Source organism: Strongylocentrotus purpuratus, unplaced genomic scaffold (genome assembly GCF_000002235.5).
Source record: "Strongylocentrotus purpuratus isolate Spur 01 unplaced genomic scaffold, Spur_5.0 spur5_scaffold_3, whole genome shotgun sequence".
Taxonomy (NCBI): domain Eukaryota; kingdom Metazoa; phylum Echinodermata; class Echinoidea; order Camarodonta; family Strongylocentrotidae; genus Strongylocentrotus; species Strongylocentrotus purpuratus.
In genome coordinates, this window is record NW_022145609.1 from 15,209,981 (window position 1) to 15,235,721 (window position 25,741).

The 25,741-nt window shown below is 38.4% G+C and overlaps 2 protein-coding genes across 2 annotated transcripts; both read right to left on the reverse strand.

The window, feature by feature from the left end:
• Positions 1 to 13,663: 13,663 nt before the first annotated feature.
• Positions 13,664 to 18,556, reverse strand: LOC115928808. The gene is made up of 2 exons (XM_030996747.1): positions 18,465 to 18,556; positions 13,664 to 15,429 (listed from the first exon to the last, which is right to left on the reverse strand). The coding sequence occupies exons 1-2, from the start codon at positions 18,494 to 18,496 to the stop codon at positions 14,958 to 14,960; spliced, it is 504 nt and encodes a 167-aa protein (XP_030852607.1). The 5' UTR covers positions 18,497 to 18,556; the 3' UTR covers positions 13,664 to 14,957.
• A 4,379-nt stretch (positions 18,557 to 22,935) lies between these two features.
• Positions 22,936 to 24,685, reverse strand: LOC115928506 (neurogenic locus notch homolog protein 1-like). The gene is made up of 2 exons (XM_030995773.1): positions 24,553 to 24,685; positions 22,936 to 23,291 (listed from the first exon to the last, which is right to left on the reverse strand). The coding sequence occupies exons 1-2, from the start codon at positions 24,644 to 24,646 to the stop codon at positions 22,936 to 22,938; spliced, it is 450 nt and encodes a 149-aa protein (XP_030851633.1). The 5' UTR covers positions 24,647 to 24,685.
• Between the last annotated feature and the right edge of the window lie 1,056 nt (positions 24,686 to 25,741).

Consider the following 25,741-nt stretch of genomic DNA (forward strand, 5'->3'; position numbering starts at 1 on the left):
CTCATCTTTCTTTTCCTTGCCCTTTCCCTTATTTTCCTTCTCTCTCTCCCTTTTTTTTTTGCTGGGGGGGGGGGGGGAGGCGGGGCAAGGCCCGCTCGCCCCCTTGATCTGCGCCTGCCTTGATTCCGTCTGCACCCAGCCTGCCACTTAGCCCAAAAGAATATAACACGCCGTGTCAAAACGATTGATACAATTAATGGATAAGCTGGACAAAGCCTTCGTAAGAGGCTGAATGGCCTTTAATTTGAAGCTAATTAACAGAAGAGAAGAAGAAGTTAAAACAGATAGAGAAGAGAAGTTATAGCACGAAGATGCACTTGTTTGCTTATTTCTGTTTCTAAACTAAAAAAAACAGCAGCAGCAACAACAATTATATCAGCAACAAACAGTGCGTTATGTGAGTCCACACATATTTTAGTGGGCAGCACTGGAACTGAGAGAGTAATTGCGAACTCACAATGCTACTGAACATTGGGGAGGTGCGCGGTAGCCATGGTTTGTCGCGTCTCGTCTCTTTCTCGTCCTTCAGTTTACCTTTTCCCTTTCCCTTTTCTCCCTTTTCTTGCCTTTTTATTTGAACCTCAAACTCTGCCACAAGAGCCTGACCGACAACCATATAATTATCTCTGCCGACATTTACAGATTTTGCACCCATTTCTTTCTGTCTTTCTTTGAGTTGCAGTGTTTTGAATGTTTCCAGAAGGTTAATTCATGAAACCACCAAACAAAATCAAAGAATTATGAATCCTCACATCTCCAAAATTCGCAGGGTATATGGCAGAAAATTATGAAAATTGGGTGGAAAGTGCCCTTGTGGATGTATTATAAGCGCAAGAAAAAACACTTCTGCTTTCGAGAAAAACTGAATATAAATACTGATTTACCGGTGCTCCCGGTAAATTTTCTTAAATTTCAAGTAGCGCCTACGGCCGTACAATGGTAGCTGCGACTATGGAAATCACAGAATATGTAATTGGGATATACAATTTCCAAACCGCGACAACGACCACTGGATATTGTAGGATCGCATATACTTCCAATATGTTAATTTGAACCAAATTCATGACCCCTTATCAAAACTTTGCATTAGCTTTAAAGGTAATACAAAGTATTAGGAAATTTTGAAAATTGGGTGGATAATGATTCTTTACAAATTTGATATATTTTTATGCCCCTGTGGATGTATTGTAAGCACTAGAAATTTAGCCCCTCAAACACTTCTACTTTCGAGGAAAAATGAATATCAAAATTTACCGGTGCTCCCGGTAAATTTTGATAAATTTGAAATAGCGCCTACGGCCGTACAATGGGAGCTGCGACCATGAAAATCTCAGAATATGTATTTGTGATGTATAATTTCCAAACGGTAAGAGCTAATCGGTCTATTTTAGTCAGGAAACATTGGTTTATAGCTGAATTGATATCTTGACCTTGAGAGGGAGCTATACAACATAAAGAGTTTATTATTTACAATTTCATAACTTTAGACTCGATTTCAATCACGTACGATCCTGGTTCTGTTCTGGTTCTGGTGGGCTACTGCATAAACTCCTCAGCTGTGATGTAACATGCAGGCGCAGTCGACTGAGCGTAGTATTCTATACTTAATTTCTGAAGTGGGCTCTAGCAATTATTTCGCCCATATTGAGCTTTTGTAAGGTATCTTTAAAGGCTCTAAGGGTGGGGGTATTTCTAGCATGGGTAGGGAGAACGTTCCATTCGGGGAATTTCCTGGGATATAGAGAGTGTTTATAACAGTCCTTTACAGCGGATAACTTCTTGAATGATACTGAAGACCGTATTCTTGTAGATACCCCTACTCCAGATGACCTGTTTTGGTAGTGGTCAGTATCAACGGCAATTAAGTTGTGGATGGATTTATAGAGGAAAGTCAACCTCTGGGCTGCTCTTCTGTGCTCCAATGGTTGCCATTTCAGATAGGAGATCATCTCAGAGACGCTGTTCCGGCGTTCATGCAGGGGCGTCGCTAGACCTTTTTCAGTGGGGGGGGGGGGGTGTAGAGGCCAACGATTACCGACAAAACTAGCCACCAATTACCGACAAAATTAAATGTCCAATATCTACAAATTCAACCCTATAAACCTGGGGCCGAAGGCTAAATTGTTTTTCCTATGGACTATCTATAGTACTTGCAAATGTGAAAAATTGTCATTTTCCTCGACGACATAAATATACGAATTATTTATTCAATTTAGTCAGCATCATAGCTATATATTTTAATGCAGGCGCGGAGCTAGGATCTTATTTTAGGGAGGGGCGGTAAAGAGCAAGAGAATCACTTAAAAGCGCGCTCATTAGGGGGGTGTGGGTGATGGGCCTCCCGCGCGAAGCGCAGAAGCGCGGAAGCTTAGACGTTTCCTTAAATTATTAGGAAAAGAAGACGATTAATTGTACCGTTTTCGACTGTTAATCCTTGGCTAAATGAAGTTTTCCCCCTCCCGCGCGAAGCGCGAAAGCTTTGACGCTCCATTAAATTATTATAAAAAAGAAGACGATTTGCTGTACGTTCTCGACTGTTTGTCCTTTTCTGAATTCAGTCCCCCCCCTCCCGCGCAAAGCGCGGAAGCTTTGACGTTTCATAAAATTATGAGAAAAAGCAGACTATTCGGTGTACTGTTCTCCACTCTTAATCCTTGTCTGAATTCAGTTTCTCCCCCTCCCGCGCGAAGCGCGAATGCTTTGACGTTTCATAAAATTATGAGAAAAAGCAGACGATTCGGTGTTCTGTTCTCCACTCTTAATCCTTGTCTGAATTCAGTTTCTCCCCCTCCCGCGCGAAGCGCGGAAGCTTTGACGTTTCCTTAAATTATTAGAGAAAGAAGACGATTCGTCGTACCGTTCTCGACTCGTCTTAATAAAGTTTTTCCCCTTCCGCTCAAAGCGCGGAATTTTAGGCGTTTCATCACAATATAGATAAAGGAAGACGATTCCGCGTACCGTTTTCGAATCTTATTAAGCCCTATTCATCTAATTTCAGTTTCTCCCTCTCGCGCGAAGCGCGAAAACTTTGACGTTTTCTCAAATTATTAGAGAAAGAAACCTATTCGTTGTACCGTTTTCGACTCTAAATAAGCCCTATTAATTTTGTCTGAATTCAGTTTCCCCCTCTCGCGCGAAGCGCGGAAGCTTTGACGTTTCCTTAAATTATTAGAGAAAGAAGACGATTCGTCGTACCGTTCTCGACTCTTATTAAGCCCTATTCATCTGAATTCAGTTTCCCCCCACTCGCGCGAAGCGCGAAAGTTTTGAAGTTTCCTCAAATTATTAGAGAAAGAACACGTATCGTTGTACTTTTTTCGACTCTGAATAAGCCCTATTAATTTTGTCTGAATTCAGTTTTCCCCTCTCGCGCGAAGCGCGGAAGCTTTGACGTTTCCTTAAATTATTAGAGAAAGAAGACGATTTGTCGTACCGTTCCCGACTCCTCTTAATGAAGTTTTCCTCTTCCGCGCGAAGCGTGGAATTTTTGGCGTTTCATCACAATATAAAGAAAGGAAGACGATATAGAGAAAGGAAGACGATTCCTCGTACCGTTTTCGAATCTTATTAAGCCCTATTCATCTGAATTCAGTTTCCTCCTGTCGCGCGAAGCGCGAAAGCTTTGATGTTTCCTCAAATTATTAGAGAAAGAACACGATTCGTTGAACGGGTTTTGACTTTTAATATGCCCCATTTGTCTGAAGTCAGTTTCCCACTCTCGCGCGAAGCGCGGAAGCTTTGACGTTTCCATAAATTAATAGAGAAAGAAAACGATTTGTCGTACCGTTCTCGACTCGTCTAAATGAAGTTGCCCCTTCCGCGCGAAGCGCGGAATTTTTGGCGTTTCATCACAATATAAAGAAAGGAAGACGATTCGTCGTACCGTTGTTGACTCTTAAACCTTGTTTGAATTTAGTTTCCCCGAAAATTTTAAACCCCTGATTTCTTTAGCTGATATTATAGGAAAGTGAAACTTCGAAAAAATACAAGTATTGTAGTTGTAGTCACTCTCGAAGTCATCACAGCGGATAAGAAATCACAGTTCGTAGGGAAAAAAACTTGTTGGCCGACCGACAATATATATACATCTCACCGACTTCAAACTTCTGCATTGATATAGTACACGAGGATCGATCAAGAATACCGACACAGCTGACCCGACACAGCAACATATTTACCCGTGTCTTTCTTGCTCCCTCGACGAGACGACTCCACCCAACAACCCCCTTCTCTCTTTTACTCCCACTCCTCCTCTCTCATACTCTTACCTCCCCTCTCTCTCCTCTCTTTCACCCCCCGTTTCTTTTGTTTCCCTTTCACTTTTTTTTCTTCTTTTTTTCTTTTTCTTTTTTTTTCTTTTCTTTTCCTTTCTTTTCTCTCCTCCCTCGTTTTTTCTCTTTCTTTCTTCTCTTTTCTTTCCTTTCTTTTCCTTCCTTTCCTTTCTTTTTCTTTTTTTCTTTTCTTTTCCTTTTCTTTTTTCTTTTCTTCCCTTTCCCTCTTATTTTTCCCTCTCTTTTTTTCCCTCTCTTTTTTCCCTCTCTTTTTTTCCCTCTCTTTTTTTTCCCTCTCTTTTTTCCCTCTCTTTTTTCCCTCTCTTTTTTCCCCTCCCCCTTTTCTCTTTTTCCCGACGGCAGCGCAATTTTACCGACAATATCCTGACAGGTGGGGGGGGGGGTGTCGCACCCCCACACCCCCCTTTGGCGACGCCCCTGCGTTCATGACGGTTCAAGACGATTCTTGAAGCACGTCGTTGAACTCCTTCAAGTTTTTTTATGTATTCCTTCTGATAAGGGTCTCAAACTGAGGCACAGTACTCAAGTCGTGGCCTGACGAGAGTTTTATAGGAAACTGCTTAATTAAAGTTATCCTGTCGATTGAAACAAGGTTATGCGAAAGCAGAATAACATTGCATAATTGTAAGCAATGTAGTACTGAAGCACGAGGCAATTTTTAACTCTTAAAAGTATTTAAGACCAAAGAAGCACATGCATGTGACCTGACCTACATTGTTCTCTAATGCTAGGAGTCCACTGGGCCGGCGCCAGTTGGTGCCAGTTCGCGCCAAAGATTATGTGATTGGCGCGTAGTGGCTCGCTGTGGCGCCGAATTAATGTCCGCTCGGCATGTGTCGCCAAGTGGAATAAACTGGGTGCCATATGGCGTGCGCCAAATGCCACCCGGCTTGCTCCAAAATGTTGCGCCAGTTCGCGCCAGTTCGCGCCATTACACGGCCATTTGATTCCAAAATTCACCCTGTTGGCGCCATTCGCGCCAATAGACGGCTACTTTGCGCCACTTGGTGATTAGTTTGTGCCAAAGGTCGCCAAATTGGTTTGAACTTGCCGCCGCTTGGCGCTACTTGCCGACTAAATAAATACCGGCAATTGGCTATCTGGTTCAGACCCTTCTCAGCTGCTGTATGAACAACATCTCTACTAAATATTTACAATTTTGATATGTCTGAGGTTTTTGATAATGTTGGAGTGATGATGCTGCTCCATCAGAAGATGATGAGAGATGCTGAGGTGGCCACTGCCTATCAACTTATGCTGGCCAATCCTGAAGAAGAAGAGCCTCCTAAGAAGAAAAGGAAGCACAACTGGTGGTTTAGACCCATGCTCCACCCACAGTTGAGGGCCGAACGTGGACAGTACCACACCTTGATGGAAGAGCTGAGTGAGAATGACAGGAGGAAGTTCAAGAACTACACCAGGGTGTCCCCAGAGATGTTTGATGACCTGTTGGTCAGGCTTACACCCCACTTGCAGAAGAAGGACACCCACATCAAGAAGGCCATTCCCCTGGTCTCAAGTTGTCCGTCTTCCTGCGCCATCTCGCCAATAGGGCCACCTATGCCGAGCTGTCTTACAAATTCCGAGTGGGCAAGGAAACCATCTAGAGGTTTGTCCCTGATGTAGCCAGAGCGATAGTGGATGAGTATGCTGCAGAAGTCATCTCCCTCCCCACAACCAATGAAGGCTGGCTTGAGGTTGCAGGTGATTTTGAAGCCAGATGGAATCTTCCTCACTGTCTGGCAGCCTATGATGGAAAGTACATCCGTCTCCAGAAGCCCAACAAATCAGGCAGCCTTTACTTCAACTACAAGCACTTCTTCTCGGTTGTCCTGATGTCTCTGGTAGATTCAAAGTACCAGTTCCTGTGGATCGATGTGGGTGGGGTTGGCCATCAGTCTGATGCCCAGATCTACAAAAACAGTGAACTGAAGGAGTGCATTGAAGCTGGAACTTTAGGCATCCCAGATCCAGCTCCTCTTCCCCATGATGATGAAAAGCACCCTATGCCGTACTTCTTCGTGGGAGACGATGCCTTCGCCATGAGGACGTACATGATGAAGCCCTATGGCCGTCGTAACATGGACCAACAGCAGAAGATCTTCAACTACAGGCTGTCCAGGGCAAGGCGTGTGGTTGAAAATGTCTTTGGTATTCTGGCTCTGCGGTTCCAGTGCTTCCTTGGCCAGATGAGACAGGAACCAGACACAGGAGGATGCCCAGCACAACCTCATCCCTGGAGCTTGGAGAACTGCCTCCATCACTGTGAGAAAGTCCTGCGATGCCGCCCTGCTTTTATAGGCGGCAAGTGGCGCCGAATGGCGGGCAATCAGGTGGCATTTGGCGCGAAGTAGTCACCAATCGGGTGCCGTTTGGCTCGCGTAGTGGCGCAAACAAGGTGCCCCTTGGCGCCAAGTGGCGCCATGTGGCGCGAAATCTTATTGGCGCAACTTGGCGCGCGCCATTACATTCCAATGGATTCCAATAGGCGGATTGTTTGCGCCAAAGGGCGATATGTTCGCGCCATTTGGTGCCACTTGGCGGGCACTTGGCGCTGATTGCTCGATGCAAGTAGCGCGACGAAAATTTCAAACATTTTGAAATTTTCTTGCCGCCACATTCAAATTTGGTGCCGTTACGGGCCACCAAGAGCCAGTTGGGAGGCAGTTTGAGCCACTACACGCCACTAGGCACCTTATTGGCGACACTAGGCGCCATAGTAAATTGCATTGGCGCAAACTTGCGCCAACTGGCGCCGGCCCAGTGGACTCCTAGCATTATAAAGCCCAAACTTGAAACAAGGCGATTTTTACAACACTTTTTAAATACCCTGGTGCTCATATCATACAACCGTGACAGTGATATTATGAAAAGGGTATCATTAGACGGAAAATAAGTTATCCTTCATCATAAAAGCAATTTCAAAGCCATATTGGTTATGACTGTTCAATTAGGAGCTACCACAGGTCGGTAAACTTTTTATTGATATGCCTATAATTAAGCGACAACTACCAGTCTGCTCAACAAGGTGTTTACAACTTTGCCGAGTTTATATTTCAACTGCACGTTAATAATGCAGTACACGAACATAAAGATGTAATTTCAAATTCCCTAATGGTCCACACCATTCTAAAAGGTTCATGCTATGCTTTACTTTCCCATGAGGTAAAGTTAAAATAAAGAAAACAAGTTTTAATGTTTAACGCAATGTTTTATTAATATAGAGCAGATTTTTGTTTGTATGTAATTTTTTATAAACTTATGTAAAATCCTTTAGAAGATGATGTTAGTGGCCTTTTTTCTATACAAGTGTGCACTTCTTTATATAGCTAACTACAAGTACGGTTTAACGACAGGATGCATTTCTTTTAAAACCTTTTCGTTTGTTGCTGGTCTATACAAAATGAGCAAGATCTCAATGTATTTCCTATGAAGAAGATGTACAAGTCTGAACTCTCTACCGGTTGAGTAACAACTGAAAACAAAAAAATAATGTCTACATGCATGTAAAGTGTACACAAATATACTCCAAACAATGTGGTAGTACAGGCTTTTCTTCAATGACAAAAAAAGAGTTAACAATGACTTGACAATTAGTTTAGAAGCTTACATACACTTTTTAAAGCAATCACAAAATGTTAGAATTTAAAATGACAGGTTTCCCTAAAAAATCGGTCTCTCACATTCTATGAAAATTACCATTTCAATAGATTGAATTGCATAGACCGATGATGAATAAAGATGTTCCACATATCGAGCACGCGAACTTGATGTACTGGGTGTAAGCCAAAAATGTGTGTAAACGAAAAATTAACCATATTATTATTGTAACACAATCGGTTTGAGGAAGTAGGCGCTTTTTGATGTCACAAGGATATCTAAAATGGAGGTGAAATGCATTGAAATGCATGATTATGTTGGAGTTGGCTTAATAAATCTTATTGAAAGAGTAAATGTACACCGTGAACTTTGTAAAAATTAGGCAAATTACACATCTGTGTCCTAGTACAGCATGTAACAATGCTGGAACATTTTTATGGATATTTCGTAGTTATGTTCACCATTTATTACGAATTGAGCGATAAATCCCCCAAGCTGGGCCTATATGCTTGGCAAAAGGACGTACTGTAGTAATGCTGTAAATCTAGTCTTTGTCTGTTCTTGTAATCAAAAAATAAAATCCCAGTAATTGTGACCACTGTATACATTTAAAAGTTTTGTTCTGGTAGCAGATATATGAACCAAACAATATGTGTTCATTAATGAGGTACATCCAATCAGAAACGTGGTCTTAATACTGGACTTGATGGTTACAGTGATCTCATATCAAAGGGCCCCAAATATTGGATTTTTTTTTTTTTTTATTGTTGTTAATCATTCAACTTTTCAGTGTGATTTATTTGTGGGAGTGGAAATACAAAGTGGATCACAATAATTCTCATGCCTGTGCCATGTTCCATAAGACTGGGATTTTCATCTTACTTTTCGCAAAAGTGTGAGGAGCTCTTTCTTGCTGTGGAAGTGTTATGTTTCTTTATATAAAATTCTACTCTAGAAACCATAATATCTATATTTCCAGTTTTTATTAAATAACAAGGTACACATGTACATTATGCGCAATGTTGGTTTGGGAAACATAACATAATTGTTACAGTACACAGAAACAGAGCATCAATTTAGAAGCAACTCAGGTTTTTTAATGGGGTTGATTTTTGTACCACAACACATCTTAACAGAATGTATTCCTAAAATGTACAATTAAATGTGTTCTCTCATACTCCACAGATCAGTTCCTCATTTCACCGGTACAGTTGTTTTCGGAATACCAGGCTTAATGGCCAATCTTAATCTGCAGCCAAAGCAGGACTGTACAGTATAATGTCTAAAGCACATGTAGTCTACATGTAGCAATATTTCAAAGAGAGGATTATGATGTGGGAATATTCCAATCTAATCAAACCCTTTGTTTTAATGTCCCTTCTCCCCTACAAAGTGTGAACATTTGGTACCACGAAATCATTTAGATACACACTGATATAGCAACAAAGACATACATTTAGGCCTACTTCATTCTACGCTCACTCACAAAAACAAAATTCTTCCGAAAAATGTGGATGAGAAACTTGCTATGTAATTTGCAGAACTTTGTACTGTTTAAAACAAAACTTCTGCTTTGATACCTCGGACAAAACTGTATAAATTGTATAAAAAAACTGTATAAAATTATGTCTACATGCTTTTTTTTCTTGAATTACTTTGAGCATTTAGTTAATGTATGCCCACAATAGTTAATGAAATTTTGTAATAGCTGCGCTAGGAGTGTTAAATTTGACAGACATGGCACATTACAAATGCTCATTATTATTTTGATAACAAATGTACATGTCAACTGACTGTTCAGACATAAAGGGCATTAAATATGTGTTGAAGTACAGTTGATATGTGGTCAAAAGTTATTTTGAAATATAATACCTTGCCCCGATCTGATGACAATCGGCCTCTTCTATATGACTACTATCAAGCGTCGTGCTCTAGTAAAGGATAACCTTGACCTGGAAATGATAAGGAAGAAAAATAACCATGGAAACAAATACCTGTTGGTATAGCAATTACTGATTACATTCATAAATTTCACTTATGGTTTCTCTAAGCTCTGAAAACCTTTTTGTCAGATTTCATTATTCTACATCTAATTAATAACGTGTATGTGTACTCACAATCTTATAAGCTGCTGCAAAGTCTTTCTACTTCTAATTGGAGTAACACCAATGACAATAGTCCAAAATATGGCCGGCTTGATTTTATCTTGCAGTTACGATCTCCCATCCCCTACCTGCTGCAATCCGAGGATGGTGTGATCCACACATCGCTAGGCCCAGTCTGAATTTTTGCCGGGGGTATAACAAATTCGCCATCTACGGCTTGCACAAGTACAAGGAGTTCGTGTTGATGGAGATTGTTGAAATTAAAGTTGCTACACTCTATACTTAAATATGTGGGAACTCATCTATATGCACGTGTACTTGCACAACCATAAGATGAAGAGGATCAATTTGCATGTCTTTATCATTCTGACCAGTGCTATAACTGCACAGTAAACAGTACATACATCATCCATATAATATACACACACAGTTAACAACTAAATTAGTAATACTCTTACCAGGTTTTGTTCCTGATTTATATTTCTTGAGAATATTGCAACGGGTGCGGAAGGGGATGATTTCGGACGCATTTTAGGTTTTGTTTACATGCCTTTCCACGCAGGGGTATTGGTGCAGGTTAAGGCGAAGTGGTATTAATATCTTATATCATATTGTACATTATCACTAATAATGAAAAGGAAAGAGAGATCGATGTGCGGCTAGTGCACACATTTTTTAAAGGTTTTATTTCAACATTAACTGCATATGAAAAGTATTTACAAAGTAACGCATATACAAAGTAACAAAAGATATAAATATATTCGATGGATAGGTGGTATTAAAACAATAAAAACGATTTTATGCACGTCGTTTCATTAAATAAAAAAGATGCTTATTTAATCTAATGAGGAGGAATCCTTATAAGCATTATGCTTGTGCCCTAGAGAAGCGTAAGTACATGAAAACCCCAAACGCCAAAATTGGTCCTTTTCTCTGCGTGTGTGTGTGTGTCGTAAATACTTAAGTAATACATGTGTGTGTGTGCGCTCTACACGGACAATTATGAATATGTACAGGGGTGAGATCTCCGCATGTGTGTATACAAAATATGTAGTTAAAGACGCTACTTGGAGTTTGGGCGTGGGGAAGGGGTAATAAAGAAGGGCGTGGTCAATATGATAGGTATTCGTGGCGCCGCACAGGTGGCATAATGGATCTGCATCTCAATAGCGCATAACAACTTGACCAAATGAAATTGACATCTGCTGTTTTTGTGAGAGAATCACTCGTAAATATAGAAATTAAGGTTAAAGTTTATATCTTTTGCAAAGACGGTTTTAGTTCCGATCGATCGAGGGCCAAAATCTGTTTCAAAATGTCTGAAGGCTTGAAGTTATATTTAACTGATGATTGTACTAACTCGCTGGTCTAAATAGCTCAGCGCAGACATGCCTCTATATCTAGAACAATTATTAATAAACTTTTGACGTCAATATTTATTTGTGTATGAATCACCACATTACAATCACAATCGATATGTGTGACATAAACTTTACCTTGGCCTCTGCGTTGAGTAGGAATACCCATAGTTCGAATACACTTATTCTGGAAATATGTGATTATTATGTTTGATGTGACAAATGTCATATTTTCATTTTCAAATATTTGTGTCAGTATTAATATACCACCTTTTTCTATCGATTTGAGTTTGTTATTTGGTACCGCACGCCTCACACCTCATTTTAGATATACCTTATTGGAACATATTATACAAACTTTGCCTACTATGCTATGCTATAAAGAGGAAATGCCTTGTCTTACCCTTTTTCATGAAATGGTTGTGACAATATTGTTTGTTCGTGATAGATAACTATATCTTCTGCAAATTGTATTCATCGAGAGATCAAGGTCATAGAGATTGATCTATAATGTTATGAAAAGATAAACAATTAATCCATCAAGAATGAATCAAATTCTCACGATAAATTTTTTGAGCCTTATTGGCAAGATGAATACCTCAGTCACACCCCCGACTCGACTCCATATAGATTTCAAACCAACCCGTTGTTGGAATGACTGGGGCATATCTCTGACGAATAAACATCAATGCCTGTGTCGCAGTTGAGTGATTTGAATTAATCGCTGAAGTTCCTTTTGGGGAAGGCTTAACAAAGGAAGAAAAGAATAAGTAAGTTTCCCTCCTATTTTGCAAATTGTATGCGATATCATACTTATTATGTTGACATCATTTCCAAATTTAGGTTTGGCGACAATAAATCGAAAGAGAATATTTTCTTAGGTTATGCGTGATTGACTGTAGAAAAGCGACATCATATTTATTGTCTGAATTGGTTGATAGAGGTCGAATTAAAATGAGTCAGAAAACGGAACAAAGTGTGGGAATATTCGGCAAAATTCAATCAATCAATACACCAGAGTTGGCTTTGTGTCATAGTGCCCTCATTCGTCATAATTTTAACAATAATGCAAACAAAAATACATTTTGTGATTTTACATACAATTCCTATGAAACTTCAATAATCCGATGCCGAATGGATGGTTCATTCCACAGATTCGACATAGTTTGTAAAGGGTAAGCCCTATTCAGGTATCAGATACATGGACCAAAATTCTGGTTGTCTCTTTCCCTCGGTGTACTCGACTCCCTGCAAGCTGTCTCTAGTTGTTATAATTTTATCTGCCTTCCTCCCTATTTCCCCTATTTTCCCCTCCTTTCATTTTCATTCTCATTCTCTCTCTCTCTCTCTCACCCTCCATCTCTTTAAAACTCTTTCTAAATTATATTTCCCCTGTTCTTCTCTCTCTCTCTCTCTCTCTCCTTTTTCTCGCAACCCCCCCCCCCCTCTCTCTCTCTTCTGCCCCTCCTCTCTCTACCTTCTTTTCTTTACACTCTTTTTTATGATTATGTTTTTTCCCTGTTCTTCACTCTCTCTCTCCACCCTCTCTCTCCTCACCTCCTTTTCTTTCTCATTCACTCTCTCCCTCTCTACCTCCTTTTAATCTGTAAACTCTTTCTAAGATAAAACACTTCCCTTTTTCACACACACACTCTCTCTCTCTCTCTCTCTCTCTCTCTCATTCTCCCCTCCTTTTTCTCTCTTAATAAGGCCCAAATCATCTTACCCTCCCCTTTCCTCGTCTACTGACACGAAATCTTAATCGATGTGAAAACATATCCGGGCGCCTAATAATCTCTAGATGAAAAAAAAACTATTGTGTATCCGTCACCTCAAGTTATGTATTTTGGGTAGCAGTAATTCTTGTTTCATTAATTACATGTCGACTTTGATACATACAAAAGAAGAACAAAAGAAAACGTAAAAACATATTCTTCAGAGCATGTAGTATCTTCGTTTTAATTCTGAGTATAATTCTAGCCCCAACACCAAACCAACAATGTCAAGATCGAAAAGTTCCATGAATGAGTATATCTATCCCTTATTCGCCTTACCGACGGCTACAATAAAAACAAAAATTAAAAAGCTGAATGTAAAGCATCAGATCAAGTTGTGCGATATTATAATCATGAATATCATTGAATCTAAAAAATGGTTCCTCACACTTGAGTATCAAGTCTGACAGGCATGAGCGCTATACAAAAAAAAATCCACTATTAATATTACAATCATCACCACTATTATTGTTATCATTGTTATCATTATGGTTGTTATTATTACTATTATGAATAATATCATCTTTATCATCATCATCATCATCATCATCATCATCATTATAGTAATGATTTTCCAATTTGTTACACAAAAACTTGTTATGCACATTTTATGTTTCAGTGTTGTATGTTATGTAATTTGTCTTCATTGTATAGTTTATGTTGTCCTGTACTTGTTCTTTAAATTAAAACCTGTAACCTGTACTATTGTTTGTGTTTCCCTCTGTGTTTGAACAATATATGAATATATACATGTCAAAACAAAGTAAATTTGCAATTCGTAAATTGTAAATTGTAACAAACAGCAATTATTGGATATCATCCACCTAAAAATAGAAATCCCATCATTTTATTTGCTCATCCATCAACACATTTAATACCAATTTGAAAACAAAAGAGAGTACGAAATCATGACGAAGTCAAACGAATCAAAATATAAAATCATTAAAAGAGATTGTTTTAAGTACAAACATGCATATATCACTTGAATATAAATTGCCCTCTCAAACCTTTCACTTTGAAATTCAATCACAGACCAAAACTGCAGTTACTACTACAAAAGGGAGAAAAAAAATGTCTACGTATAATCGTATATGTGCTAAATCTCAGGGCCACAGACCCTTTTCAGGAGTTGTCAACAATTACAGGAATGTGGCACCATTCCTCACGACCATTTCATTAAATAATCTCTCGATAAAAATAAAGGATCAACAACACTAGGTATTAATATACAAAAAGAAAGCGACTTAGCGCTAACAAGAAGGATTATTCCCTGGATTATTCATAAAAGAGTCACTTCGTCATTAGAGAAAACTAAAGCAAGCCATGCGCTTATTATTCGTATGAGTTCATAACCACAAATAAACTTACTCCTATATCCATTAGTCACTCATGGTCCAGTCATGAAGATAATGATTTCAGAATCCAGTATCAGTTATAACCAAGTAGCTTGTTTTATCTTATAACTATTTCGTTTAATGAAAGGATACAAAAGAAAGGGATTGTACTGACTCGTCTCGTTCACCCTGGTTATTGAATAAAATACCCTCTAGTTGGAATCTTCCATTAAACACGTCTTTGAGGTATTACAACAAAAGGCTAACGTGATTTTGTTTATGAGAATTATGTTTCCAATCAACGGGTTTGATGGTGCTCCAACATTATAGATACTTTTAATAAATCTTTAACGCAAAAAAATAATGATTTCATAAGGTGATTCTCGTTGTTATGATAATCTCCATGGCTGTCTTCAATAAATATTTCAAGTGTATATCTTGATGTAATTCGATTTTTGTAAAAGACTTCAGAAAAATCTATTTTATTGACATTCTATATGATACAAACTTCATAGGCCGGATCAACATCTTCCTTACCGTCAAAGGACTTCGTTGGATCACCACCCTTCTCGATCTTGGAGAAATCAAGGTCAGTATATTCCTTACCGGAGGACGTCGGCTTCGTCGGATCACCGCCCTTCTTGACTTGAGAGAAATCAAGATCAGTATATTCCTTATCATCGAAGGACGGATTCTCATAAACATGCGACTGATCGTTTTCCGACGTCGACTTCGTCTTGGTCAAGGAGATTCCCTGACTCGTTCCTTGGTTCGCACGGGTGCTCGACTTCGACGAGTCCTGCCCGCAAACGCACACCCTTTCATATTCATGGTATACATCTTCTACTTGTTGGTTACCAGAGCTTGTTGGTGAATTTGCAGGTAACAAGTCTGTGCACATACGGGGAGTCGTGATGAAGCTTGCCGAAGCAATGGGAGAACTCCTGTTCCCTTGCTGTCGAGATCTATGGACCAAAAAAGAAGAGATTACCAAGGATAGATATTTAATTAGACTTACAGAGACATTGAGGGTAAACTTCTCACTTGCGATTTATTCAGGGAATAGAGAATTATAACCTGTTTGTTGTGACTGTTATTCACATTGACATTATAATCGGTCTATGCATGCTACGAGAGTAATGATATCATATGAATGAAATCTATTATTTTCTTCTTTAAAGTGACTTGGTAACACTAGATAAGATAGAGTGGTCATTCATACTGAAAACATTACGGTTTTTCAATTTTGGCATCGACTTAGTCAATTGGAGTACAGTTTTATATAATGATGTGAGCTCATGTGTTATTAACAATGGTTTTGCCTCTAAATATTTCAAAGTAACATGCGGGGTAAGACAAGGCTGTCCGTTAAGTCCACTCCTTTTCATCTGAAATAGTAAGTCTCAAGATTAGAAAAGACACCTTGATTAAAGGAATTAAAATAACGGCACAGAAATTAAAATTAATGCTTATGCTGATGATACGGTATTATATATGGAAGGCCGTTATGATCTGTTAAGAGTTTTAGATATTCTAGAAGGATTTAAATGTCTCACTGGCCTAGTATTAAACAGAAATAAATCAAAGCTGTTAATTTTGGGCTATTATAAAGCTTACCATCCGGACATTGCTTCGTCTGGTTTGACATTCAACACAGGTATTACTACTTTTCTGGGTGTACAATTTTCGGTGCATTTGAAAGACATTTTTTAATTAAAATTTTTCACCCCAACTACAAAAAAATAGAAAAATATTTTCCGTATTTGGTCAATGACAAACCTAACTCCCATTGTAAAGATTGCTATCGTAAAATCATTGGGATTGTCCCAACCAATTCATTTACTTTCTATCCTTCCAAAACCGCCTGAAGCCCTCTAAAAAAAGGTCGAGTCTTTACTTTTTTAATTTATTTGGAATGGAACACCAGACAAAATAAACCGTACAACAATAATTGGAGACTATGTAAACGGAGGTCTGAGAATGTTACATTTACCCTCAATTATTTCAGGCTTAAAGATTGCCTGGGTTAAACGTCTGCTTGACGATAGTAATGTTGGGCAATAGAAATGTTTTTATGAAGTTTGTTTGGCTCAATTTGGAGGAAATCTTTTCTGGTATAGTAATATTAATAAAAACGATTCTCGTATATCGTCGATAAAAAACATTTTTATTCGGGAAGTTGCCCAGTCATGGGCATTTTAACACTCGATACGGAAATCAGTCCTTCCCATATCAGACGACAAGATATATGGAACAACACTATGATTCGTGAAAATAAAAAAGTAATATTCATAAAGTTATGGTATGACAAAGGTATAATTACATTATCGGATCTCCTTGACGAAAATGGTAATATTTTTACCTTCTTTCAATTAAGAAACAAATAGAAGTTTGAATACAATTTTGTAGAATTTTATTCTGTGAAAACGGCTATTCCCCATAATTGGAAAAATAATATCCATAAATGTTTAGAGGCAGACCTAACAGCTCAAGAGGAAAGGATTACACATATAATGAAGGTAACGAAGATATGTCGCTATATTCATAATTTAAGTGTTCAACAGGTTTTTAGTCCCCCTAAATCAACAGATAAATGGAATTCTCTGTTTAATATCCCAAACATAGACTGGGCTAACATTTTCTTAGTTCCTGTTAGGTCATGTTTATCTACACGATCCGTTATTTTCAGTTTAAGATAATACATCGTATAGTTGGTGTTAATGAATATCTTAAATTATTAAATATTTCGCAGTCAGACTTATGTTCATTTTGTTATAGCTCCGTGGAATCTATAAAACATTTATTTTGGAATTGCCCAATCATTAGAAGGTTTATTGCGGATGTCCAACATTTCATTTTAGAGGATAAAGTTACTTTGAATAAAATTAATTTCTTATTTGGGTTTTATTGAAACGTTGGAGTTCATTTTAATTTTATTATTTTATAAGCCAAATACTTTATATTTTCCAACAAATGCAAAAATAGCGTACTCTCACTAAATTCTTTTAAATGCATGTTAAGGTATTATCGTTTCTTTGAACAGTACATTTATGTTAAAAAAAACAAATTTGTATCATTTGATAATAGGTGGACAAACATTGTGTTGCTTTAAAAAAGAATATTCAAAAAATGTACCACCATGTCTTGTATAATCAGCTTTATTCTTGTTGTTGATTCTATTGGTTATATTATGTATGCATATTCATATATGTTTTGTTATGTTTTGCAAAGTCGAAAGCAATATTGAATAAAGATGATTTTATTAATGAGAACAAAAACAAAAAACATTGCCTCAGATTCTGAAACAAAATCCTGCAATCATAATGATTTACCTTTAAGTCAGTCGATTGCCTGTCTGATTATCTAGATATTTATGATTGGAAATCGAAATCAAATTTTGCGTTTGTATAGCACTACAGTCTAATGGTGAAAATGAGTATGGTAAAACCGGCACTCAAATTTGTTTAGGGCTTCAATATTACACCATATCACATACATTGATAACGCGTAGGGCCATGCATCTCAGATTTAACACTGTTAAACGATGCCTTTAAAGATCCATATGTATGTTTACCAAATTTTGTTACACTAATTCCTCTTGGGCATTATTCCCCCCTCTCTCTCTCATTTCCACTCTCTCTCTCTCTCCCTTTCTCTCCCTCAATTTCTCTTCCCTTTCTCTTCTTTGTTTCGTTAGTATTTGCATTTATATGTGTTTACTTGATTAAAACGGCTCTCGTCGAATCATCGGGTCTTCGCGTCGCGTGGTCGCGTTACCCGACTTTTTGTGAAAACGTGCCCTTTATTCACGAAATGTCGGGGGGATGTTTGTAAAATAAACCCCTCTCATCTACAAATGGTGTGTTCCAATTTACACGGCACTTTGTGAAAACGATATGACAAATCTACGAAAGGTCGTGCTACGCGACCACCCGACCGTACGCGATGACCCGATGATTCGAAGTGAGCCATAAACTAAACGAAATTAATACCAATTTACCTTTTGCGTTTACGAATACAAATGAATACCATGATGACACAGATGAGAACAAGAATCACTGTCACAGATACAATCGTCAAAGTCACAGGCGTGCCACTGCTTTCTAAATTTAAAGATGACAAATTATAAACACGAGACTTTTGAGAAATCAACCCAAGGGTAATTTAAATACTCTATTGTTTATCCTATATAAATCATGTTTGGATTACATGATACATCTTCAGATTATCTGATATTAATTTCAATCAATCACGGGAAAGGCTATTAAAATTTCCTTAGGTTGATTTTTGGGAAAGTCTTTGCGATATTTTTTTATTTAATCACATCTACACATAATAACAGCTAATCTAAAAAATGTATCTTATGTTTTTGGAAGAATAAAACAAAGTATTAGATGGAACAAAAAGGCATTGGAGCATAATTGAGATTTTCCGATAAAATACGATTTGTACGACTGACAAATCAAAACTTTGTGGTGTTTTTTTGTTGAGTGACATAAATGGCACAACTTCAAATTGGGCAAAATAATGAGGGTTCAGGCACCCAAGCCTTGCTTTTTGTCACCTAGTAACTGAAATTGGCCACTCTTTCATTCCTCATTACTCAGCTTAAACCATAATAACATACAAGAATTGTAAGGTGCCTAATCCACTTGAAAACAAATGATCAAGGTGAACTTGTGGAAAAGATGAAATCACATAAAAGCAACTGCATTATACACAAAAGAATAACAGGTGTTTAAAAAGAAAATGTAAGAGGACAATTAATTTGATGCCACATCAAACATTTCAATGATTATGTATTTCATATCAGACCAATGGTAATGTGGTCAATTAAATATCCAACTCTGGTGAGTTTAGCTCAGTTTGTAGGAAAAGGATCTTCATAATTGGGTAAAATATTACTCAAGCTGCACATAAAATTGCCCAAAGTTCTTCGGACACACAATTACATGTATCCTCATGTTTTGCAATTTTTCTCCAGTATTTATCAGAGTGCAGTGGTACTTTTTAAGTATATAATGTACCAATCACCAAAACATATTTTGCTTTTGATGTGAGGGGTTAAATTTTGCTTTAATGTAGTCAAAGTATGAGCTTCAAATATTTCTTCTACAACGAGATAAAATATACTCCAAGTGAAAATTAAAACCTCTACCAGTTAGTTATTACTACATGTACTTTAAAACTTTCATTAGAATAGGGTCGCGCCCTATACACAGGGCATTATGTCATCCTTTATTTCTTCATACTCATTAACCATTTACCTAATACAGAATGCAAAGTAAAGTATTTAGAGGTTATTTTTTATACATTCTACCTGTACACAAATTAGATATTCAGGTGATTGGTACACTTTAAATTATCAAGAACCAAACCTCCTTGTGGTGTTTCGCAAACGTCTGTAGTAGTAGCAGTAACCCCTTCTCCAGGTGCAGTTGAAGCAGTGACAGAGTAACGAAAGATGGAAAAGGGAGGTAACTCTGCCTTCATAAATGTTATCTGCAATTGACTAGCAGGTACTTCCCTTATTTCTATTTTATCCACAACATCTGTGCCAATTTTCAAGACCTCTTTATAGAGCTGCAAGAAAAATGGAGCAATACTCATAATTACAAAAGAGTAATATCCTTGTATAGGATGTTGATGTATCAATACAAAATTGCAAGTATTGTTGCATGAAGTAGGTGTATTCATATATCGGTTTAAACCATGGTCACAACTGGCGGTACACCTCTCTGCATGTGATCTACGATGGATTTTACAGAAAATCCCTGCGTCAGATGCACAGGTCTACAGGTTTTTTTTCCAGGTTCCAAAGGAGGCTGTTGGACGTGTGGGAGGGGGAAACTGAATTTAGACAAGGATTAAGAGTCGAGAACGGTAGAACGAATCGTCTTCTTTCTCTAATGATTTAATGAAACGTAAAAGCTTCCGCGCTTCGCTTGAGGGGGGAAATTGAATTTAAACGAGGATTATTTTCGAGAGCGGTACAACGAATCGTTTTCTTTCTCTAATAATTTAATGAAAGGTCGAAGCTTCCGCGCTTTGCGCGGGAAGGGGGGGGGGGAACTGAATTTAGACAAGGATTAAGAGTCGAGAATGGTAATAAGAATCGTCTTCTTTCTCTAATGAATTAATGAAACGTCAAAGCTTCGGGGGAGGGGAGGGGGAACTGAATTCAGACGAGGATAATTTTCGAGAACGGTACAACGAATCGTCTTCTTTCTATAATAATTTAATGAAACGTCGAAGCTCCCACGCTTCGCGCGGGAAGGGGGAACTGAATTTAGACAAGGATTAAGAGTCGAGAACGGTACAACGAATCGTCTTCTTTCTCTAATGATTTAATGAAACGTAAAAGCTTCCGCGCTTCGCTTGAGGGGGAAAACTAAATTTAGACGAGGATTATTTTGGAGAGCGGTACAACGAATCGTCTTCTTTCTCTAATAATTTAATGAAACGTCGAAGCTTCTGCGCTTTGCGCGGGAGAGGGGGGGGGGAAACTAAATTTAGACAAGGATTAAGAGTCGATAACGACACAACGAATCGTCTTCTTTCTCTAATGATTTAATGAAACGTAAAAGCCTCCGCGCTTCGCGCGGAAGGGGGGGGGGGAACATAATTCAGACGAGGATTATTTTTGGGAACGTTACAACGAATCGTCTTCTTTCTCTAATAATTTATTGAAATATCAAAGCTTCCGCGCTTCGCCAAGGAGGGAGGGGGAAAACTCGCCCCCGCACCACCCCCCCCCCCCCAATTATGTCACTGCTGGTCACCATTACGTATCAATATTTGGCTCGCATTATTTCAAATTTTGCCCCCCCCCCCCCCACCCCCTAAGAAATCCTGGATCCGCGCCTGCAAGAGGGTACCCACGAGGAGTCGTAAGAAGGATGTACGAATCCCAGGAGTTGGCCTACGGCCAGGCCACAGCTGCAGTCATACACATGTGAAAGGACACACGGTGAGTTGTGACCATGGCATTAACTGGTAGATTTCTCAACTCTATTGCGACAAGAGTACATCTGAACCTGTTAGGGTTACCATAGATAAACTTTTGTTTCACAAGAAATCCCCCCCCCCCAAAAAAAAAAAAAAAAAAAAAAAATGCTGCCAAAAATGTAACTTTAAAACAAACTCAGCTGTAGAAGATCTTGATATATGGGTGAAATCTCACAAAATATTTAGTCCAAACGGTTTTCAATTTTCTGAGTGTAATTTTCTACTTCATCAACTTTTAAGTGAAAGGGTTGAAGCAACATATTCCTCTACTCAATAATACTTAGAAAAACGTGCCCTCCGGAATTACAAAACATGCCTGCCTTAAAATGATCCTGTTTATCTTAGCCTATCGAAAAGAGGCATGTGAAATCAATGGTTATTGAATACATCCTAGGTTGTTCAGTCAATGAAATAACCCTTACAGTATATTTTGTGATCACTCCATTTGGCTCTATCGGTGGCCTCCAAGAAATTATGCATTCAGTTGAAGTATCATCAGCAGTAAGTCCTCTAGGTTCTCCAGGTACTAAAAAAAGGAGAAAAAATATGAGAATTGAGAACTTACTGACATAATCAATGTCCTAAGCTAATGCGTTTGGATAATGTGCTTATTAACAAAGGCGCGGATCCAGGGGGACCGAGCGGGCTCCCCCCCCCCCCCCCCCGCAAAAGAAAAAAGAGAGAAGAAGGAAAGAAGAAAAGAAGGAAAAGGGAAAGAGGAGAGAAGGGGAAAGAAAGAAGAGGAAGAAGAAAAGAAAGGGGGAAGAGATCGGGGGGGGGGGGGGTGACCTAAAGGGCCTTACCTCCCAGGCTGTTGCCTCCCCCCCCCCCCCATCAAAATAATAAGAGAGAAGGAAGGAAAGGGAAAGAAAGAAGGAAAAGAGGAGAAAAAGGGAAGGAGAAGAAAAGAAAAGAAGGGGGATATCAGCTGCAATTTTTCCGCCAACAAGTTGTGGATCGGGGGAGGGGGCAAAAGGCCTCCTTGCCTCCTCCTCCCCCACCCCCCCCCCCCCCCGCTAAAAAAAAAGAAAAGGGAAAGGGGAGAGCTAAAAGGGAACAAAATGAGGAAGAAGAAAACAAAAGGGTGAAAAGGAGGGAAGATCAGTTGCGGTTCTCGCCAACAACGTGTGGAGCGGGGTGGGGGCCGAAAGGTCCCTTGCCCCCCCCCTCAATCAATCCCAAAAGAGAGAGAAGGAAGGAAAGGAAAGAAGAAGTTTTTGCATACATAATGAGCCCTGTGACCTTTGACATTTGACCTCATTACCCCCAAATTTAATAATTTCATTGGCTCTGCAAGATACATACATGACCCAAATTTGGCGGGAATCCATCAATTGGTTCTTGAGATAACGCGATCACGAGAACGAGACGTACGTACGGACGGACGGACAACCCGAAAAACATAATGCCTCCGGCTACTTTGTTGCGGAGGCATAAAAATATATACAAGACCACGCATACACTTAAATACATACGTGACTTTTTAATTTAGGGTGACATAAGAATGAATATACATGCAAGATAGTGATCATACTTCCAGCTAGGGTGCGTTGGGGTGGAAAGTCCAGAGGCTCGCTGCTTCCAGCAAGATTCACACAGATCAGCTGAAAGTTGTAGGTGGTGTAGGGCTCCAAGTCCGTCACCGCGACACCCGGTGATGTACCTCCCACATCTTGCTCTGCCTCATTGGTGTCTTGAATCCCGTATTTGGCAATGCATTTGATGTCGTCGTCATTGCCTTGAACTGGGAAGTCCCACACAAGTTGAAGTTCCATGGAGAGGACATTGGAATATCCTGGATTAGCAAGTTCTGCCACTTCTGTGAAAGATACAGGACGGTCAAAATGGTCAAAAGTTTTGTATTCATAGTTGGTGTTTCAGAGGTGTTGTAGTCCAGTGGTACTTTACTTCAGATGAAAAGGTCAAGGGTTCAAGCCCTGGAATTACATTTGCACCTACCACTTCTCCTTTTTTTGCTCATTTACTTCTGTCACAATCTGCTCCATCAAATGCTGGACCACAAATTCAATGAACTATTGAAAATGTATTGCATTGTCTTTTTTCTTGTTTTATTTGTGGGAACTGCTCCCTACGTACAGTCATGGTTCAGTGGCAAAGCTATGGCCTTGTAACTGTGAGGCCCTAGGATCAAAACCGTGTCGATGTGCTATATTAGTGCCCTTTTGAGGGGCATTAATCCTCATTACTGTCATATATGACTTAAAGGCGTAGGTCCCCTAGTTGATAAGCATATTAGCAAACACATGCTTAAGCAGTGCGTTAGCAGTCACGCAAAACAAACATTGGCAATTTATTATTCAATACAATCTGAGAATGTATACTATTATCTAGATCTATTAGGAATAAATCATTGTCAAAATAATTCCATAAATTGGGTTTTAAAAAAGTATTCCAACGGTATGAGCGACAGTGTACTTTCTCTCAGCATGCTCTTTGAAATAACCCTTTGAAATCATGAACCTCTGTTTGTTTGAATGCAGGATTTACGGTCACAAATTTGTTCTGATAATTTTTGTTTGCACTGCAATTTCAAGTCATCAATTAATGTGCAAATGCACTTATCATGGTAAATAAAATGTGTTTTTAGCAACCTCAGTAATGAAATCAAAGAACAAGCATTGTCATGCCACTCCTCCCCTATATGTTAGACCATGGGTTATGTAAATGAGGGTTTAAACCATGGGTTAAATTTAAACCTCCTTTGTGAATTCGGGCCAAAGGGTTACTTATAAAAAAAATAAAAGAGAATTGGAATAGATCTAAGATTTCAAAAGTAGCAAAGAATACAACTACATACTTTCTTCCAGCATACTCTTTGAAATATTCCTTGTAAGTCATTAGTCCTTTGTTTGAATGCAAGATTTATAGTTACAAAATTGATCTGATAATTCTTTTGGAACTGCAATTTCAAGTTGTCAATCAATGTGCAAATGCACTTATCATGGTAATGCAAAATGTTTTATTAGCAACCTTAGTAGGTCTACTCCTCTTATGTTCAGAAATAAAGATCAAGCATTGTCATGCCACTCATCATCCTCTATATTTACAAGTTCACATACCGATTTCACAATTTGTTCCATTGAATCCCGGAAGACAAGTGCACTCGAAATAGTCTGTACCATCCAAGCAGGTTCCGTTGTTCTTGCAGGGCATTGCGTTGCATTCACGAGTATCTACACAATAGACGAAAAGGCATATGGATATACGTATTTTGAACAACCCTTTCAGGATGTTAAAAAATTATCCTATATAAAACAGCAAAACATTTTTTTTTCTCCAATGCCAGACATTTGGCAACAATTCAAAGTTTTTGATCAGCATCTTTTAGCAGTAATTTTTCTGCAACTTGTTTTCTTTTGAAAATTTGCAAATGCTTTGAAAATGGTTAAGCTAGGTGCCTATTCACTTCCAACAAACATTGTTTTATTAATTACAATTAAGAGAAAATTGTTAATACTATAACAAAGGAATATTTAGTAAATTAACAATTGAAAAATGAAGCTTCGAGGCCCTGAAGTATTTTTGAAGTAACTTCTTACTTTCCATATGGGTCTGAAATTTGAAAATCTTATGAATCCTTAACAAAATATGTAATACTGTTGTACAGCTCACCTTTGAACTATGTTACAATACCATAAAACAAATATAATTTGATTATTTACCAAATATTCTTGGGTGGTACAAAATAGATACATGTTTAAATATATTCTGTGTGAAATAATCGAGGTACTAATAATTGAGTATAGATTTAGCCTTGGTGTCTTTAAATTATTTCTTGTCATTTGCTAGTATAAAACACAGTACAAAGTTTGTATCTTAAAGTAAAAATATTTGTTTCCTTTTCTGAACATATGTCATAACAAGTAAAACAACTGTGTTTAATCTATGCTCAATTTACCACAGACATACATCATTAGTATTTGGTACACACGTTTTATTCTTCAATAAAAAGTTGATATTTTTGCACTGGTAAGATGTGAATTAGTATCACCATGCAAAATGTTTCTACTGAATATGTGATGGTATCAAAATAATTGTGAATGAGGACCAGTTGTGTGCAAATTTGCATAAGATCAGCACAATACAGAAATTCAATTTCTTAAATGACACGGTTGCCTGTAGAGTTGGAATGATATTTGTCTCACCTCTTTAAAAACAACGACTGTGACAACCTGGTTATAACTGATAAAGTTTACATTTTCGCAGAACTTTATTGACTAATCTAAGGAGTCATAGAGATTGATCCAT

What these genes read in the sequence shown, in the direction of transcription:
- LOC115928808 (XM_030996747.1), bottom strand. Translation starts at nt 18,496, where the DNA reads ATGGTATTCATTTGTATTCGTAAACGCAAAAG. An exon ending in TGTATTCGTAAACGCAAAAG is followed by an intron (nt 15,430 to 18,464) that starts GTAAATTGGTAT and finishes TTTGGTCCATAG; the next exon opens with ATCTCGACAGCAAGGGAACA.
- LOC115928506 (XM_030995773.1), bottom strand. Translation starts at nt 24,646, where the DNA reads ATGCCCTGCAAGAACAACGGAACCTGCTTGGATGGTACAGACTATTTC. An exon ending in TGGAACAAATTGTGAAATCG is followed by an intron (nt 23,292 to 24,552) that starts GTATGTGAACTT and finishes TATCTTTCACAG; the next exon opens with AAGTGGCAGAACTTGCTAAT.